This window comes from Salmo salar, chromosome 03, assembly GCF_965601325.2.
Source record: "Salmo salar chromosome 03, fSalSal1, whole genome shotgun sequence".
NCBI classification, from domain to species: Eukaryota; Metazoa; Chordata; class Actinopteri; order Salmoniformes; family Salmonidae; genus Salmo; species Salmo salar.
Genome location: NC_138293.1, coordinates 55,948,552 through 55,969,240, shown reverse-complemented (window position 1 = coordinate 55,969,240; position 20,689 = coordinate 55,948,552). Strand labels below are relative to the sequence as shown.

Here is a 20,689-nt window from a genome sequence, read left to right as displayed (position 1 = left end):
ATTAAAAAGTCGGAACAAAACTAGCTGCCCAAATTGACATCTTTGTTTTTCTCTCCTGGTTCTTGCCTTCTAGACTAGCAACAGTTGGCAGGACAACACCCACCCCTCCTGTGTCACTTCTCCACCAGGCCCCCCTGGCAGCGCCCACTCTGACACCTCCAACTGAGACCCCCCCCCCCCCCCCCTTCCTCCTCTTCCTCCACCCCAGAGACCTCTTTCTTTTGGGATATGCTCGGACTACCCACTTACCCCCCCCCCCCCCCATCCTCCTTCCTGCCTACCTCTCCACTACCGGTCCGAACTGGGCAATTCATGCCAGGCGCTGTGTGTACACACACACACACACACACACACACTTCTGTTGACTGTTAAGATGGACAAGTGAACAGAAGACATTTACCTTCCACACTACAGAAATTCTGGAGGCTCGCTTTTGTCTTCATTTTGAATTTGAGGAGACTGACTGGCGCCTGATCATGACATCATAACCCCTCGCCGCCTCCAGAACCTTTGGGGAACTACTAACCCAACCTGGCTGTGTAGGGCAGGTGATGATCACTGATGATGTCTGTACATTACCTGTGTAAATGCTCATGTCAACTCCACACAGTGTTCACAGCCTGTCCATTACCTATACCTTGTGAGGTTCTGGTGTTGAAGCGTGTGATAGTGGTCACACACTAACGCCAGGCACTGTGGCGATACGGATCACAAGACGAGCTCTGCTCACCTTGCTTGTACCAAAGTGATGTCCTCTCTCCTTCCCCCAACCTGATAGTTTTCACCCCCCCTTCTGTTCCTCTGAGAACCAACTAGTAACAAAGACACCGCTGTTGTTTCTCCCATCTTTTAGTATTGAGTGAGTGCTTTATAGGTCAGATATGCACACACCACCCACTTTTACAACCCCGCGTATGGAACGTGGACACATCTGTCAAGCACAAACATTTGCACCTTTTTACGGTTGCGTCTACCTGGTGACAGTAGTTCTGGGGAGTTGAGGGCAGGACTGAAGATGGAGTGGGGAAATGAGCGATCCTCTAAGTCCTCCAGAGGTCGTTTCTATTGCGTCCCCCTTCGGTTAGTCATCAAAAGCTATACTCTCTTTTGTAGGCGTTACTTTCCTCTGTCAACTACTTTTAGTTGATTGTAGCCTTTTTCTTTCTGTTGTTTCACAAAGAAATGCACCAGCCACCAAATAAACAAAGTTTGTTTATAGAACTTAAATGTGGTGTTGGGACGGTGAAATGGGTGGAATGAAATAAATGTTGGGGCAGAGAGATGGCTATGTCATTGGGGGGACAAAATGTGACATGAAAATGTTTAAAAAAAAAAATATTTGTGACCGTCTTCCAATGCATGTAGGCTTTTTAGGTGTTCAGTGATGGTTCTCATTTAAATATTCAAGTTATTTAGCTTCTTCACTTTTGTTTTCTCAAAGACACAGACCAAAAAGAAGTAATGCGTTATGCTGTATGTACAGAGTTCTTAGATGTTTCAATCGGGATGGCTTAATGAATAAAGCCCAGCCTTACGGGGTAATGCTGGGCCGTATTCATTAGGAACGAAACTGGCTGAAACAGGGAGAGGGATTACCTGAATTTGTCCAACAAATGCTTTTTTTATTTTTTTTGCTATTGCTAAACATTTTTGCTACGGTGCAAAACGTTTCACTTTCGGTGTACACTAATGAATAGGACCCTGGGTTTATACTCCACCAAACGGTCTCTGGATCAGAACTTTTCTGGGGCGTTCACCGAAGTCAAAGGTTATGGAGTACACTGAGCCCTTACATTTTATTTATCAGTTCGTTTTCGGTGTATTAAATAACTGTGGCCTCCCCACTAGCAGGGTATTGTTCAGTAGGGCGAAAACATTTTAAAACCGAGTGATACGGGTAGATGCTACTACCTGAACTTATCTAATAGGAATGCGTGTTTTGGGTTGCGCCCTACTGAACAGGACTCAGGTGGAAGTCCCAGGTCCAGACAGGGCTTAAACTCTCATCTACTCATAATAATCTGTTTTGCTCACAGGCCACACTACAACTTTGCATCGTACCAAAAATACCAGTTATCAATAATGTAATTATGATGATTATATTTCACACAAAGTTGGTGAATAAAAAGTTTTCAGTTTTGGGGTAGAGGGAATTGTATTTGTACTTGTCTTTCTATGGTGATGTCTGGCCTCATGTCATTTAAGTTTGGGGTTATATGGGGGGGGGGGGCTGTTATGTCTGTCACACCAGTGCTAAAGAATTGATTGTATTGTTGCTGTGGAGATGACAGAGCATCGTTGCCGTAGAGAGCACCTGTTCCATGGGAAGGCATGTTGCTTTCTCCCTTTACTCCATCTCAGAATCTGCTGGTAAAAATGGATCCTATTGGTTAGCTCTATGATTTGGCCAATCAGCAAGGGCTTACCTCTGTTAATAACTGTTACCAAAAAGGCACCACTGGTTTTATTACGATAAACAAGGTAGTCTTCAGTTTCTCTGATTTCATTTCCTTTTATTTTTATTCAGCTTAAAATGTTTATTTACAATCATACATCAACTGTTAAGAGTACCGGGCATTTTGATAAAGGACAAACTATATATTAAACAGATATACAGACATCGTTACAGAGAACTCTTATATTGTATTACCCAAATTAGTGTCCTTGTTTACTGTTATTATAAACATTTCATATGGCTTATATCTTACAAATAATGCTACCACTACTACACCAAATTAGTCTTGTCTTTTTCTACCCGTCGTAAATGGATGTCACTGTACAGATTGTGGAATGTTCGTCTCTCTTTTTATAAACCCTCTGCTTTATTTTTGGGTGAGTTGCCTGATTGTTTGGTCTTTTAATGTTCTCCTGAGGTTGGGGTCAAGTTAATTTGTTAGTTTTTTAATGATAATTTGGTATTTTTGTTAATTGGGGTTGCAGTGTGGGGGTTATGGGTATTGTAGTTTTGTTTGGTGCTGTATGAATTCCAATTGGCACTTTTGTGAAACCGCATTTTAGCAATAACCGCTGAATTAATGCCAGAGCCATTGTTGGCCATCTTGCTAGCATATACCGTGAATGCATTTAATAAGCCCTTACCTCAACTGGGGGGGAAAAAACGTCTCACATTTTTAGAAATCCCTGGATTTCCCTTATCCATTTAACTTCGGCCATTTTGTCTGGATTGACCCCATTTTTAAAATATTTTGTGTTCGCCCAGTATTTTATAGTAACGATACAGTTAAACGTAAAAATGTAGCTACTCCTATACAGGTTGAGCCAATACTGAGTCACCTACTGTAGGATTCTACCACAGAATATTCTATCTGCGACCGTACAATTCCACAGCACCAAATCAAACTATACATTAAACCCTTTTAATGTGTCACTTTTTTGTTAGTATCTTTGTATATTACTCCCTCTTCTTCGTCCCCCTGTATTTTAAATACCCCCTCTCGTCTCTACCTCTGTCTCTTGTATATAAAACCCCACTGTTTCAAGACCTGTGAGTCTGTACGAACTCATTTTATACCTCAACTTTAGAATTGTTCTAGAACGAGTAAAAAGAATGACAAGTTGTAGTGTTCCTTATTAGAAGAAAAAAATGAATAAAATAATTGTGCTTTTCATTATTTGGGGTTGGTTTTTATTTTTATGATTAGTCATTACATCTATGCTCGCTCTTGTGACATTTAAACAAATCAAATAACGACACCATTTGATGGTGTTTTACATATAGTTGAAGTCAGAAGTTTACATACACCTTAGCCAAATACATTTAAACTCAGTTTTTCATAAGTGAAACCCGCCTCTGTAGCTAAGTTGGTAAACGTAGAGCATGGCGCTTGCAATGCCAGGGTTGTGGGTTCGATTCATAGGACCACCCGTACGCAAAATGTATGCATGCATGATCGAATGTCACGCAGGTTCACTATAGTTTCATTTCCAGTAAATAGTGACAGGGTGATAGTCAGCTTAAATTCCAGGCTTCCCTATATCCCCTGCTGGTATTTTTAAAGCATCTCATGGCTCGTTTTATAATGTATCACATAATTTAACTGTGGCACATAGAGGTAGTCTTTCCCTAGACAGTTTGGAAGTTTCTGAATTTCCCAGTATTAGTGTAACGCATCTAGATAAACAAAACATACTGTACACGTACAAACAAGCATCCCAAAATGTACACATGACCGTATGGCGTCATAACCATATTGTCCAGTGCTTGTACATTGTCGTCCTGTTTCAACCCCACTAACGGCTTTATTCAATCTGTGTCACGGAAGTTCTGCGTAACAGTGATTTAAATTTAAACGCAATGTTCCCGCATTAGCAGAGACGCATTCACAGTAAACGCTGCATATGTCAATCGGAAATCGCCTTTACATTTCTATGGCGCAATTTGTAACGCTTCAGTGACAGATTTGAATAGAGGTCTACATTCATGAGTGGCTGTAGATCTTAATGTCCATGGTGTCAATATGATTTAATCCAGCTGTCAGGGTGAAGAGGCTTGTCACCACTCTGTCTTTATCAGCTGGAGGGCAGTAAAGTTGGCTTTCTCCTCTGATTTTACTTCACAACCATTTTCTACCTGTGGGGAGCAGACACACAGTATCGTCTTTACTGTTGAACAATAGTAACCTCTTTGCGTTCAGAAAGTATTCATACCCCTTGATTTACTCCACATTTTGTTGTGTTACAGCCTGAATTCAATATTTTGTTTCACCTATCTACAGTACACACAATAACCCATAATGACGAAGGGCCCGATTCTGACTTAAGAAATTAGGCCTTTCTTACGCACGCCTTTCATTTTCACTTCTCAGTAGTTGGTTTTCAGACTTACCGTATGAAGGTGCGTTCCGGACTTTGCAGGTGTGGTTCCCTTGCGCGCGCTGAATAAATAATTCAACCGATAAAAACCCTTCCACTTGCGAGCCAACATTTCTCAGTGAGTTTATTCAATAATCCTTTTAAAATACGGTGTACTAATCTATTTCGAATTTTGTCCGATTAAGGCAGCCCCACGCACCTCTGATTCAGAAGGGTTGGGTTAAATGCGGGAGACACATTTCAGTTGAATGTATTCAGTTGTACAACTGACTAGGTATCCCCCTTTCCTTTATGTTTCTGCACCAATTTAGAGTATCAGTATTTTGATATCACCAATGTAATTAAACGGAATGATAATATAGGCTAGACCACCTGAAGGGAACTAACAGTAAACTGGCAGTTGAATGTGTTATTAGGCCTATGGCTAGTGGTTAATACTTATGATACAAATAGGAAAGCAAAAGTTGATAGTCTATAATCATGACATTTGAGAGTATCTCTGCAACTTAAAAGGCCATTTAAATGCTGCATAATGGCACAGTATTTCATCAACTTTACTGTGGTACTGTGGACTGGTTTCACATCTCCTGCGATAAGGTAAAATATCTAAAACAAGTATTTTTTTTAATTCTCTTATCCAAAGCGGAATACTCATTTACCTAGCTCTTATCAAGTTGTAAATTACGGAGAATGGTGTTATTTCTATCAAAAAATTAGGTAGATGCTTTTTCCACTTTATTCATAGTTTCCTCACGAGTAAAAATGGTGGAATTAAGTCAAGGTCAGAATATGGCGTATCTGTAGACGCAACTCCGACCACACCATAATTTATTTGATCTCCACCCAAACGAATAGCACACTATTCTAATGCTTAAGTTCAAGATCAGAATATGCATTAAAAAAGGGAATTCTGTTCCATTTACGTGCTCTTAATTTTTTTGAAATTGTAGCAAATGTATTGAAAGTGAAATCACATTTACATAAGTATTCACACCCCCAAGTCAAAACTTTGTAGAACCACCAATTGCAGCTTTGAGTTGACTTGGGTACGTCTATCAGCTACGCACATCTGGATTTGGGGATTTTCTACCATTCTTCCTTGCAAATTCTCTCAAGCTCTTAAGTTACTGAACAAAAATAGACGCAACATGCAACGATTTTACTGAGTTACAGGTCATATAAGGAAATCTGTGAAATTCATTAGGCCCTAATCTATGGATTTCACATTACAGGAAATACAGATATGCAAAAAAAAGTAGGGGCCGTGGGTCAGAAAACCAGTCAGATTCTGGTGTGACCACCATTTGCCTCATGCAGCGTGACATCTCCTTCGCATAGAGTTGATCAGGTTGTTGATTGTGGCCTGTGGAATGTTGTCCCACTTCTCTTCAATGGCTGTGTGAAGTTGCTGGATATTGGCGGGAACTGGAACATGCTGTTGTACACATCGATCCAGAACATCCCAAACGTGCTCAATGGGTGACATGTCTGAGTATGCAGGCCATGGAAGAACTGGGATGTTTTCAGATTCCAGAAATTGTGTACAGATCCTTGCGACATGGGGCTGTGCATTATCATGCTGATGATGGCGGCGGATGAATGGCACGAAAATTGGCCTCAGGATCTCATCACATTAAAATTTCCATCAATAAAATACGATTGTGTTTGTTGTCCGTATCTTATGCCTGTCTATACCATAACCCACCGCCACCAACGGCACTCTTTTCACAGCTTTGACATCAGCAAACCATACATGGAGTCTGTGGTTGTGAGGCCGGTTGAACGTACTGCCAAATTCTCTAAAATGATGGAGGCGGCTTATGGTAGAGAAAAAAACAATTATCTGGCAACAGCTCTGGTGGACATTCCTGCCGCCATCATGCCAATTGCAAGCTCCCTCAAAACTTTAGACATCTGTGGCATTGTGTGGTGTGACAAAACTGCACATTTTAGAGTGGCCTTTTATTACCCCCAGCACAAGGTGCACCTGTGTAATGATCATGCTATTTAATTAGCTTATTGGTATGCCACACCTGTCAGGTGGATGAATTATCTTCGTGAGAAGGAGAAATGCTCACTAACAGGGATGTAAACAAAATGTGTGCAAAACATCGGAGAGAAAAGCTTTTTGTTAGTATAGAACATTTCTGGGATCTTTTATTTCAGCTTTACATGTTGCATTTATATTTTTCTTCAGTGTTGATGTGGAGCGACAGTGAACAGCAATTCTGAAGTCTTTACACAGATTTAATGGGATTCAAGTCTGGGCCACAGTGTGCCTACTTTGAGATTCTTCAAATATAAAATAGATTATGATTTATTTAACACTTTTGGTTACTACATGATTCCATATGTGTTATTTCATAGTTTTGATGTCTTCACTATTATTCTACAATGTAGAAAATAGTAAAAATGAAAAACTCTGGAATGAGTAGGTGTGTCCAAAACTTTTGACTGGTACTGTATGTAAATTGAATATTTATGTATTTTATTTTCAATACATTTGCTAAAATTTCTACAAAAATGTTTTCACTTTGTCATTATGGGGTATTATGTGTAGACGGGTGAGAAAAAAACATTTAATACATTTTGAATTCAGACTAACAACAAAATGTGAAATAAGTCGAGGGCTATGAATAATTTATATAGATATATCCTGTACATATTTGTTGTTGTTGATACTTTCTGAAGGCACTGTATCTCTGCGTAGTGGCAGACACGCAATATTGCTCAATATCATAAATAGTAATTGTTCACAAAGATAGCAGCACGCTGTGAGTCACAAGTGTTAGGTTAAAGTCTAAAGGGAGAAGCAAAGGTGAAAGATGAAGAGGCACGAGATAAGGCAGGAAATTATAGAGTCACCGTTTAAATACATTTGGAATACAAAGCTCTCAAATTTGTGTTTTCTTTCAGAAATCATGTAATGATGGCAGACAAATCTATTTTGTCACAACGGAGCCTCTTAAAAAATCCAAACCAACGCATTCTGGAAAACATATTACACAATGGTTTTGCTGTATGTAGTCTCTCGGTCTAAAGTTTGTTCTCCCTCAGGAAAAGTATTCAAATTTTGATTGTGGAAAAAAAGTTGCAGAAGAGCACCAAGCAGAGAGAGCGGTTACAAGCATAGCACCACATCCACCAACTAAACAGATATTCCCAACAAATACTCCATTGGAATAAGTAGTTGGAATATGTGTCAGTCAGTCAAAGTTCAAGCCAGAGCAGTTTGGGGTAAAGAAAAAGATTATTGGTCATCCCTTGCCAGTACCAGCTTCTCAATTATTGTAAGAAATTAAAATCTAGGTGAAACACACTGAAGGACAAAAACAAAAGAGGAAACGTGACATGTGAGCCAGAATGGTAAATCGTTGTGAAGTAAAAGCAAATTTTTAGATGTTGGAGAACAACAAAAAGCATGATTAGAACCCATACACCGTATAAAAAGCCTATAGCATCGTAATGTGGTTCTATCTCAATCTTTACTTGATTCTTTGCACCCTCTCGCCTCGTTCTCAAAACCCATTGGACAAGAAGGTCCAAAGAGAGGGGACCTTGGACCTAGTCCTACAATACAGTTGAGGAGGTGGTAAGGAGATAGGATGCCAGGAATCACAGGATTATTTTTGTTGAAAGAGCTGACCTGTAATCTTTCTGTGGTTAACCTACCTCTGGTTGCAGTGTGGTGAACTCCACAGGGGACTGCTCCCCCTGATGGTCAGAGCTCCTCCTACACAGGCAGCACAGGATACACTTAAAGGTCCTTCTCATCTCCTCGTCCCGGAAGGAGTAGATAATAGGGTTAACCAGGGAGTTACACTCAGCCAGGATCAGACAGTACTTCTCATAGGTCAAGGCATGGCTGTCTTTACCCATGATCCCATCTAGCAACAGAGTCATCAGGCCCGGCGTCCAACAGATGACAAACACACCTAGGGAGAGGAGGGAAGGAAGGAAAACATGAGAGGATATGCCATACCCATGCCATTCACTTGTCAATTAAAACAAACGATTATGTTCCCCATAACCTTACAATAGTATGTATGTTTTAGAGAGTTGCATAGATCTGGAAAAAGGTTAGGTACCTTTTAGCAATGAGTAAGATGTAAGTAAGGATGTGCATGGAATGGAAATGATTTGAGAATAGAAAACAGTCAAATAAAATGGCACGATCGTTGAACAGTATTAGTTTCATTAGCGTCACATCCTCTTGGAAGTGTACGTTCCAGGCCAGTTCCAGATCCCACTCACCCAGTACAATAGAGATAGTCTTCATGAGGTTAAAGACAGTCTCGTTGTGCCTCAGATGGTGGGAGCTGTGCTGAGACATCCGTTTAGCCTTACGTCTCACGTAGACATAGATGCGCGCGTACACAGCCACCATGACAAAAAAGGTGAGCAGGTTGAGAGACGCCCAGAAGATCATATACCTGGAGAAGAAAAGACGTTGTCCTTTTTCTTTGTAGATCATGACAATTTGTCTTTCGCTTTAAACCCAACATCCTGAGACACACACACACATTGAAAGCCAAGGTCAGCCAGCCACACTGCAGAAGCACCCTTGGAGCAGATTTAGGCTAGATTAATGCCTTGATCTAGGATAGGGCACAACGGCAGGAGATGGCATCTAAGATACTTGGACGCCAACAACCCTCCAGTCCATTTGCCAGCTCACTCTCGACCAGGGGTCGTATGGATCAAGCATCTCAGAGTAGGACTGCTGATTTAGGATCACCTTTGCCCTTTAAATAACATTATAAGGACAAGGGGGACCTGATCCTAGACCTAGCTGGTTACCTGCGGCTGTAGAGCGGGGCGATGATTGAGCAGTCGCTAAGCTGGCACTCACAGTTCCACCCCATGGAAGGGACCAGCCCCATGATGATAGACACTGCCCAGATACACACGATCAGCAGCACCACACGCCGGTTGGTCATCTTGCTGTGCAGCTGCATAATCATAATAAAAATAAACGTATAACACAGTACATCCAGAGACCGCAAATCAATGTACATGATAAAAATAATACAAATAGAATGAGAAAAACGAGTACAAACACGTCATAAGATACTAAAAGAACAGCCAGACTAATTTAAAGCCAAAGGAAAAGGCTTTAGAGTCTGTTAGAGTCGTTAGTCTTTTTACCTGCATGGTAATTATGGTCTGGTGACGCTCCACCGCCACCGCCAGCAGGTTGGCCACAGACGCCGTCAGGCTCATGTCCACCAGAGCATTCCTAATGAACCATTGCTGCTTGGACAGCCTGAAGAAGAAGAAGATTCCTCTGTTGTCAACTGCCACAGAGACACTGAGATTAGTATGTCTTTTATCCAAACCCACTCGAGACACACACATACATTACAAACACCTACTGAGAAGTTGGAAGTCAGGGTCAGCCACAGTGTAGTGCCCGTAGAGCAGTTGATGGTTAAATTTGCTTAAGGGCACAACGGCAGGTATCTAGGATACTGATTCAAACCAGTGACCCTCCGGTTACTGACCCGGCCTCTCTAGACTACTGTCCGCCCTACCTGATGGTCCAGGGTCCTGTGTTGAGCACGAGGTTGGTGTAGGCCAAGCCGGCGAACAGGTCCGCAGCGGCCATGTTGGCTAGCAGGAAGTAGATGGGGAAGTGGAAGCGTCGGTTGATCAAGATGGCCGCCATCACCAATATGTTGGACAGGATCATAATGAGGCAGATGGTCAGGCCCAGGACCACTACCACACAGTCCCTGACACTCCAGTCTCTGCTGATCTCCTTACCTACGTAATCGTAGAAGAAGGTGACGTTGTGGCTGTAGTCGCACGCGTTTCCCATGCCACCGCTCTCCATGGCGGCTGGAGACAGAGACAGAATAGAATGGAATTCGGTAAAAGTAAAACTAAAATAGAACTGTTTGGCTATAATGACCATCATTATGTTTGGAGGAAAAAGGGGGAGGAGGCTTGCAAGCCGAAGAACACCATCCCAACATTGAAGCACGGGGGTGGCAGCATCATGTTGTGGGGGTGCTTTGCTACAGGAGGGACTGGTGCACTTCACAAAATAGATGGCTTCATGAGAAAGGAAAATTATGTGGATAAATTGAAGCAACATCTAAAGACATCAGTCAGGAAGTTAAAGCTTGGTCGCAAATGGGTCTTCCAAATGGACAATGACCCCAAGCATACTTCCAAAGTTGTGGCAAATGGCTTAAGGACAACAAAGTCAAGGTATTGGAGTGGCCATCACAAAGCCCTCAATCCTATAGAAAATCTGTGGGCAGAACTGAAAAAGCGTGTGCAAGCAAGGAGGCCTACAAACCTGACTCAGTTATACCAGCTCTGTCAGGAGGAATGGGCCAACATTCACCCAACTTATTGTGGGAAGCTTGTGGAAGGCTACCCGAAACGTTTGACGGAAGTTAAACAATTTAAAGGCAATGCTACCAAATACTAACTTCTGACCCACTGGGAATGTGAAGAAAGAAATAAAAGATGAAATAAATCACTCTCCTATTATTCTGACATTTCACATTCTTAAAATAAAGTGGTGATCCTAACTGACCTAAGACAGGGAATTTTTACTAGGATTAAATGTCAGGAATTGTGAAAAGAAATGTGGCTAAGGTGTATGTAAACTTCCGACATCAACTGTATATATTAGTCTTTGTGGTTAAGCCCTAGCTGTTGCAAGAGTGTGCTTGCAGGCTAGGTCGGAGTCAGACCGAAACTTGATAAAGAGAAGTAACCACTGTCTGGTATTGACATTTTGATCTTGTGTGACAGTGGACAATGCTAATGAATTCAGAGAAGCTACTGTACTAGGTTACCTTATAAGGTAACCTCAACATATTGCTGTATACATACATTGACGTAGGTGATCATACCACTAGGGAGTGATGACGTATAAAAATCAGCTGTGCTTTTAGGTGGGGTGCAGAACTTACTGTGAAACATACGTGCTGTGTTTCCATTGTCACTTCTGTCTGCAATTGCATTAATAAAGGTTTGATTGATTTACTTAAAGATGATATTGTCTGACTGCTGATTTCACCAATAAGCCAATGATTGACAAGGAACCTACCCCGACAATACCCTAGACCCACTGCAATTCGCATACCACCCCAACAGATCCACAGATGACGCAACCTCAATCACACTCCACACTGCCCTTTCCCACCTGGACAAAAGGAACACCTATGTGAGAATGCTGTTCATTGACTACTGCTCAGCGTTCAACACCATAGTGCCCATGAAGCTCATCACTAAGCTAAGGACCCTGGGATTAAACACCTTCCTCTGCAACTGGATCCTGAACTTCCTGACGGGCCACCCCCAGGTGGTGAGGGTAGGCAACAACACGTCCACCACGCTGATCCTCAACACTGGGGCCCCTCAGGGTTGTGCACTTAGTCCCCTCCTGTATTCCCTGTTCACCCACAACTGTGTGGCCAAACGACTCCAACACCATCATTAAGTTTGTTGACGAAACAACAGTGGTAGGCCTGATCACCGATAAGACAGCCTATAGGGAGGTCATAGAACTGTCAGTGTGGTGCCAGGACAACAACCTCTCCCTCAATGTGAGCAAGACAAAGGAGCTGATCGTGGACTACAGGAAAAGCTGGGCTGAACAGGCCCCCATTAACATCAACGGGGATGTAGTGGAGCAGGTTGAGAGCTTCAAGTTCCTTGGTGTCCACATCACCAGCGAACTATCATGGTCCAAACACACCAAAACAGTCGTGAAGAGGGCACAACAAAACCTTTTCCCCTTAAGAGACTGAAAATATTTGGCATGGGTCCCCATATCCTCAAAAATGTATACAGCTGCACCATCGAGAGCATCCTGACCGGTTTGCATCACCGCCTGGTATGGCAACTGCTCGGCATCTGACCGTAAGGTGCTACAGAGGGTATTGCGTACGGCCCAGTACATCAACTTGGTAGGTTTGACACAGAACTAACATCAACAACATGCATGATAGTCTTTCATGGTTGTGGTTTGAGGAGAAATGTACTACTTCTCTTCTAGTCTTTTTAAGAAATGTGTGTTGAAAATGCCAAACAACTTGTATAAATCTATTTGCATTCACTTCAAAACAGATATACAGCACCAGTCAAAAGTACACCTACTCATTCAAATTTTTTTCTTTATTTGTACTATTTTCTACATTGTAGAATAATACTGAAGACATCAAATCTATGAAATAACACATATGGAATCATGTAGTAACCAACAAAAAAAAGTGTTAAACAAATCAAAACATATTTTATATTTGAGATTCTTCAAAGGAGCCACCTTTGCACACTCCTGGCATTCTCCCAACCAGCTTCATGAGGTAGTCACCTGGAATGCATTTCAATTAACAGGTGTGCCTTGTTAAAAGTTAATTTGGGGAATTTCTTTCCTTAATACGTTTGAGCCAATCAGTTGTGTTGTGACGGGATATATATATATAAGATAGACCTATTTGGCAAAAGACAAAGTCCATATTATGGCAAGAACAGCTCAAATAAGCAAAGAGTAACAGTCCATCATTACTTTAATATATGAATGTCAGTCAATCTGGAAAATTTCAACAACTTTGAAAGTTTCTTCAAGTGCAGTCGCATCAAGCGCTATGATGAAACTGGCTCTCATGAGGAACGCCACAGGATAGGAAGACCCAGAGTTACCTCTGCTACAGAGGATAAGTTCATTAGAGTTACCAGACTTATAAATTGCAGCCTTCGCTAAGTTCAAGTTACAGACACATCTCAACATCAACTGTTCGGAGGAGACTGTGTGAATCAGGCCTCAAATTGCTGCAAAGAAACCACTATTAAAGGATACCAATAATAAGAAGAGACTTGCTTGGGCCAAGAAACACGAGCAATGGACATTAGACTGGTGGAAATCTGTCCTTTCGTCTGAGTCCAAATGTGAGATTTTTGGTTCCAACCGCCGTGTCTTTGTGAGACACAGAGTAGGTGAACGGATGACCTCTGCATGTGTGGTTCCCACCGTGAAGCATGGAGGAGGAGGTGTGATGGTGCTTTGCTGGTGACACGGTCTGTGACGCATTTAGAATTCAAGGCACACTTAACCAGCATGGCTACCACAGCATTCTGCAGCGATACGCCATCCCATCTGGTTTGGGCTTAGTGGGACTATCATTTGTTTTTCAACAGGACAATGACCCAACACACCTCCAGGCTGTGTAAGGGCTATTTGATCAAGAAAGCGAGTGATGGAGTACTGCATCAGATGACCTGGCCTCAAGCGAATTGAGATGATTTGGGATGAGTTGGACCGCAGAGTGAAGGAAAAGCAGCCAACAAGTGCTCAGCATATGTGGGAACTCTCAAGACTGATGGAAAAGCATTCCAAGTGAAGCTGTTTGAGAGAATGTCAAGAGTGTGCAAAGCTGTCATCAAGGCAAAGGGTGGCTACTTTGAAGAATATAAAATATATTTTGATTTGTTCAACACTTTTTTGGTTACTACATGTGTTATTTCATAGTTTGTCTTCACTATTATTCTACAATGTAGAAAATAGTAAAAATAAAGAAAAACCCTTGAATTGGTAGGTGCATCCAAACTTTTGACTGGTACTGTACATACCCCACCAGACACGCCACTATGGGTTTCTTCACCGTAACCAAAACAAAAACAGAATTCATGCGTCACTCAGTTATGTAATGCTCTGCCACCAAAGGTTAGTCAGGCAAAAAGCAAGTTTCTCTTTGGAAAAAAGATTTTAAAAAGATTGTATCACAATGCCTATCCTCTTTCTAAAGTTCTAATTTAACTATACTGTATAAAGGAATAGGATTATGTATATGTATATTGGAATAGTGTGTAAATTGTATTTTTGTTGTCTCTTGGTGTCTTTCTAATTTAAAACTCTTATTTTATATATAAAATGTTATGTAATATCTTATGTTGTTCTCGTTTATAACTGTTCTGTACTTTGTCATGCATTTGTATGTTTTACAGTGAGGGAAAAAAGTATTTGATCCCCTGCTGATTTTGTACGTTTGCCCACTGACAAAGAAATGATCAGTCTATAATTTTAATGGTAGGTTTATTTGAACAGTGAGAGACAGAATAACAACAACAAAAATCCAGAAACACGCATGTCAAAAATGTTATAAATTGATTTGAAATACTTATTTCCCTCATTGAAATGCAAATCAATTTATAACATTTTTGACATGCGTTTTTCAGGATTTTTTTGTTGTTATTCTCTCTCACTGTTCAAATAAACCTACCATTAAAATTATAGACTGATCATTTCTTTGTCAGTGGGCAAACGTACAAAATCTGCAGGGGATCAAATACTTTTTTCCCTCACTGTATGTGGACCCCAGGAAGAGTAGCTGCTGCATGTGCAGTGACTAGTTGGGATCCTAATAACTAACTACTATGCTCTACTGTAGTGAACTATAGTCTACTCTACTGAACTATACTTTTATTTACTGTACTCTACTGTGCTCTGCTGTCCAAACTTCCGTCCGGACCAAATCTGAACCAATCATCGACGTCTATGCTTGGCTAACCTCGTCCCAAGGCTATTGCGCACAGCGCATATAAGCCTGGGGTATCAACCACTCAAAGTTGGTGTTAGTGGGAGTGACCATAGAATTCTATGGGAGTAATCTACTGAGTAAAGTATTTGTCGTCACTTAATTTTAGCGAATCACACAAGTGCAATGCATGGCTCTGTGCTTGTGGAGTGCTAATGTCCTGGGAGGGTTAAGGGGAAGGATTTGTGGGAGATGATTGGTTGGCCAATTAAGCCGGAAGTGTCTGCGTATGAGATTAATGTTTGGGCCAAATGAAGGCCGGTTCAGCCGTCTGTGGACGTTGAAATCAAAGCCAGGGTTAATTTGTCCAGACTTTTTACTCTTGCTTTGTCCAGACGACAGAAAGAAAACAGTTATCAGTGGAAAGGAGGACAGTAGCCAGTGAGCCAATTGTGGTTTGTGACTACTTTGATTTCCTATTGTAGCCAATTAAATTGCAGAACTTCCGTTACCGATTTTTTGCAAATCTGTTACCAATTTGGTAATAATTCTTAATCAAAATTAATATCCGTAAAAACACTATAACTAGTTGATAGGTCTACCTTTACTTGTTACTTCTGTGAACTTTCATTATTCTCCCTCCTCATGAGGAATATCTTAAAGTTATGTGGGTTTTTGGTAACGGAATTTCAAGACACAAGGCAATGTTTCTTAAACTTACAGAAGGCAGAAAAAATATCCTGAACTAAATAAGTGTTGACAACTTGGCAGGGGTATTTCTAATACCTTTAAGACTTTTTTCTGGTAGATATTTTCTAAACCCCTTTTTCATCTGACAATAAATCAAAGCCTTTGCTTATTCCACATGTTTTGAATGGAATATGGTTGAAAAATGTATACATGGCTTAATATATTTTTTTTAAGACTCATAGCTTTTATTTAACACACAATTTGATACGCTCCTATAAACTTTTACATGGAAATGACCACACACACATCGTATGGATCTGTGCAACTCTGCTACAGTAACAGGCATATTTTTTCTTTGAAAAATTATTTCTTGCTGATATGAAAGATATGGCCATATATTTCAAAAAAACTTTAAAACACAGCATCGTAACTGCAGTTCACACAGAGCCAGCTGTGGGCGAAGCTAACTGCTGAAAACCCCTATACAGAGTTAGGCAGTAGGCACTACTTTTTTCAATTGATTTTTTTTTTTAACTAGGCAAGTCAGTTAAGAACAAATGATTATTTACAATGACCACTTACCCCGGGCAACTCTGGGCTAATTTTGCGCCGCCCTATGGGTCTACCAATCACGGCCGGATGTGATACAGCCTGGATTCGAACCAGGGAATGTAGGGATGCCTCTTGCACTGAGATGCAGTGCCTTAAACCACTGCGCCACTCGGGAGCCCTGTACTAGACACCTTGTGCCAGATGTGATATAGGCTTACTGACACTAGTTGCTTCCACTGATTCTACCCCCTTAGACCTATTATGGGATGGTTTCTGCCACAAAAAAAAGGCATGTGTAAACCAGCAGAGTGCAGGTTGAGTGTGTGAACTCAACCTGGTCTCAAAGCATTTCGTATTATTCTGGAACGAAATCCGAGACACTCCATTTAGTAATATTTTACATTTGCTATGGTTACATAAGACAGATGGTTACTTAAGTCAAAACCTAAAGGAGGGGAGTTGGTCAGGGTGGATGGGTATAACGTGAATGTCTAGCAACCTAAAGGTTGCGAGTTCGAATCTCATCACTGACAATTTTAGCAACTTTTCAACTACTTACTACTTTTTAGCTACTTTGGAACTACTTAGCATGTTAGCTAACACTTCCCCTAACCTTAACCATTTTAGCTACACCTTCAACTAACCGTAACCTTATGTTAGCTAACCCTTCCCCTAACTTTAACTCTTTGAGCTAACTCTTACCTTTACCCTTTAACCTAACTCCTAAACTTAACCATAACCCTAATCCCTAGCCTAGATAACGATAGCGAGCTAGCCACCTAGCCAGAATTCATAACATATACGTTTTGCAAATTCGTAACATATTGTATGTTAACAAATTCATAACATATAATACAAATGTAATTTGTAACTAGTCATACGAAATGGGTGATGGACATCCACAAATTAATTAATACCATATGAAATGTAACATATATTAAATGTAGCACTCGGATTTACGTACAGAATAATACGAAATGCTCTGACACAAGGTTGCTGAACTGTATTGTAATAATTTGTGTTTATAAACAGATAACTATCTGCTCGCGTCGCGCACTGTTGCAAAATAAGTTGACAGATATCCAGTTTTTCAAGTTAAACTTAGAACATTGTACAAGCCCGAGACACCAAACCTTATAGTTAAACTTTACATTTTCTTGAACAAACATAAAAAGATCTACGTGACATTGTTTTATTCCCTCTGTAAAATCAGGTGTAAACAAAAGGTACAAGGTACGGTTACAGTAAAACAAAGACTGAAGGTACGGTAGAACTAGAAGAAAATCGTAAAGGTTTACTGAATGACGCCTAGGTCAATTAAGAAGTTTCAGCTTTGTTTTAACCCTTATGACAAAATAAGTGCAGACTTTTTCAGAATAAATACAGGGACTAAAAGTGGGCTACTCTGATTGTCATATCCGACTACACACAATTTGATCAACGCTGGACCTGACGTGAGTTTGTAATTTAATTATCGAAACCCACATTATACAACCAAGAATAATCATGCATAGGCCTATAATAATAAACATTCGGTTGCTTACCGCCGTTTTAGAACGTTTCCCTCCAATATAACCCGAAATGCAATTTATATGTTCAACACTTCCAACAGGTAAATGTACCTTTTCACCCCAAGTGGCCAGGGTTCCGGTCTAAAAGCACGGTTTTGACTGCTCCTACAGTTTTGCTTCGGTACTGCAGATTAACTGACGCCCGGCCCAGAAAGACAAATTCCATACACGGCCACATAAACAAGTCAAATAACCAATAAGACACCACCTACAGCCAAAGTTAGTAAAGATGTCTAAGTTTAATGTATATGTACGTTTTTGGAGGCCTGACCAAATTTACATCGAAATTTAAGTTATAGATCTGTCACTCGTTAAAAGCAAGTCTAAAAAGCGCTAGATCTGTTCTATGTGCGCTATTTCTATGCTTCCCTGTGTTTCATTTGTGCATCTTTTACTTTCGATTTTGTATACCAGCTTCAAAAACCTATACAATAAATGTTGGTTATTGAAAGTATATTTCACAGCAGTTTAGATGGTAAAATGATACTATAAACTGCATGTTTTATCACATAAACTGAAATTAGGCAAACTATTGGAATTTTTGCAAGCAGGAAATGGCAGAGCGATTTCTACATATTGCACCTTTGACATTTTATATTCATCCAAATGTCTGCCATGTTTTAGGATAATGTGATGACGTTGTCGCTGCTCCCTGTGCGCACTGAGTGATTGTGCTAATGTGATGTTGATCCATAAAAACCGGATGCAACCCGGAAATAAACGGTCCATGTATTGGCAATATGCGAACGTGAGTAGATTACCTTGGGTTTACGGTCAAAACACTTAAAACACACCCTCGTTCACTTACCCTCTCCTTATGCCCTTGGGGGAATCCCCGTCGCCATCTTGGTGGGTGGTCCAAATGATTAGCCAAGCAAGGGAAGTTTGCAACGTAAGCCCCTCAGGCTTCGTTTTTAGTCGGCTTTGCGAGTGGACAATTATGTTCACCCCCGGGCCTGAAACTCCCCATAATTCAATTTGCGACGATTGTACATCCGCTAAAAAGTCCGCGAAAACTTAAACAACATCATTGGAGAAGTCAACATAGAAGTGTAAGTTAAAACGAACGCAAATAGGTTAGAAATTGTACTACTACGTAAAAAGTAAATATGTTTTTGTTTGGTTATCTTTTGGAAATTGTAGAAATAAAACATTTTCCTTCTTCAGAAATGTCAGCTTGTCAGGCTAACATTAGTTAGCTAATTCATTTGCTAGCTTTTCATACAGTAGGCATATATTAATAATAATATATTTAATATAAGTAGACATGCACTCATAATTGAATGTAGCGCATATAAAGCACCCACAAGCCACCGGTGGCTGAAAACACAATCATCGCGGGATGAACGAGTGATGAATTTCCAGCCAAGGGTGGTCCATTTAAATCATATCTTCCTTTCCTTTCCTTTCTTCAAAAATAATATCCTATTGGTGAGCCAACTGGTAAATGCAGAGGGTATTTTACTCAGTTATAAGGAATTCTTATCACTTTACAAGGTCCATGTAACACCTAAAGATTTTGCAATTGTTTCAGATGCCAGGTGTTGCTTTATTATTCAGGAACGTGTCAAGACCTGACCCTCAGAGCCTACCTTCTATTGACCCTGTTGACTCATCAGTAGGAAAGATCTGTTTCTCTTTTGGTCCAATCAACAACAGAGCGATACAAACCTTGTTTCAGCAGGATGTTGTATCTATACCTTATGTCATGCCTTATTGGAATGGATTTATTGATAATATCTGTTGGAATTTTTGGGGGATGTTGCCAAACACATACCTACTTGTTAACAAAATTAAGGAAGTTACCTTTAAAATTATTCATAAATATTTTCCTGCCAACCACTATATGAAGACGTTTAAGGAAAACATCAACTCAAATTGCTCCTTTTGTAATGACCACCCAGAAACAGTGTTGCATCTTTTTTGGCATTGTATTCATGTAAGAAAACTGTGGCAAGACATCAGTAGATTTATAATTGAACACATTTATGAAGATCCTACACTATTGTGGAGAGATGCACTGCTTGGATTATTTACCTACATTTTTTTACATTTTTACATTTTAGTCATTTAGCAGACGCTCTTATCCAGAGCGACTTACAAATTGGTGCATTCACCTATAATATCCAGTGGAACAACCACTTTACAATAGGGAACAACCACTTTACAATAGTACCTACGTACCTACGATACGAATAAGCTGAAACATTTTTATGTAATTAATTTCATGATTCTTTTGGCCAAATTTCATATTCACAAATGTAAATTTACAAACAAAAAAACAAATTTTCTTACCCTACAAAAATAAATTGAACTGTATTTTAAGACAATTAAATACTCTACTAACAAAAAAGCTGTTAGAATTATAAGTGTATGCATGTCCCTTAAGGTCCTTATGTAATGTGATATTGTACCCCCTAACTCAATTGTCCATTGTATATTATCCATATATACTTGTGTTCCCTCATGTAGTTCCTGTATTGATTTGTTAATAATAAAAAAATATATATCTTTTTTTAAACAATCCTTCCTCCTTTTTTAAAATGC

At 40.3% G+C, this 20,689-nt stretch overlaps 2 protein-coding genes across 8 annotated transcripts in view; one reads left to right on the top strand and one right to left on the bottom strand.

Annotated features, from left to right (window-relative positions):
* LOC106600918 (pre-B-cell leukemia transcription factor 1) overlaps positions 1–3,632 on the top strand; it is a 44,865-nt gene extending 41,233 nt beyond the window's left edge. For all 6 annotated transcript variants that reach the window (XM_045714945.2, XM_045714946.2, XM_045714944.2 and 3 more), the window contains one exon: positions 74–3,632. In XM_045714945.2, coding sequence (XP_045570901.2) covers positions 74–166 — 93 coding nt within the window. In that variant the 3' untranslated portion in view covers positions 167–3,632. The remainder of the gene's footprint in view (positions 1–73) is intronic.
* Positions 2,493–19,105, bottom strand: lpar2a (lysophosphatidic acid receptor 2a). Of its 2 annotated transcripts, none has more exons than XM_014192701.3 (7): positions 18,951–19,105; positions 10,368–10,674; positions 9,982–10,099; positions 9,634–9,785; positions 9,088–9,266; positions 8,506–8,768; positions 2,493–4,591 (listed from the first exon to the last, which is right to left on the bottom strand). In XM_014192701.3, exons 2-7 carry the CDS (start codon positions 10,667–10,669, stop codon positions 4,514–4,516), a joined length of 1,092 nt encoding a protein of 363 aa, XP_014048176.1. In that variant the 5' UTR covers positions 10,670–10,674; positions 18,951–19,105; the 3' UTR covers positions 2,493–4,513. The 2 variants fall into 2 exon arrangements, with proteins under 2 accessions (XP_014048176.1, XP_014048175.1); XM_014192700.3 differs by lacking the exon at positions 18,951–19,105 and adding an exon at positions 18,116–18,344.
* Between the last annotated feature and the right edge of the window lie 1,584 nt (positions 19,106–20,689).

Bases quoted from the DNA above. Each gene is read 5' to 3' on its own strand.
- lpar2a (XM_014192701.3), bottom strand. From the start codon at position 10,669: ATGGAGAGCGGTGGCATGGGAAACGCGTGCGACTACAGCCACAACGTC. The intron at 9,786-9,981 runs GTAAAAAGACTA...ATGATTATGCAG, and splicing joins AGACCATAATTACCATGCAG to CTGCACAGCAAGATGACCAA. The intron at 4,592-8,505 runs GTAGGTTAACCA...TGCTCCCCACAG, and splicing joins TCACCACACTGCAACCAGAG to GTAGAAAATGGTTGTGAAGT.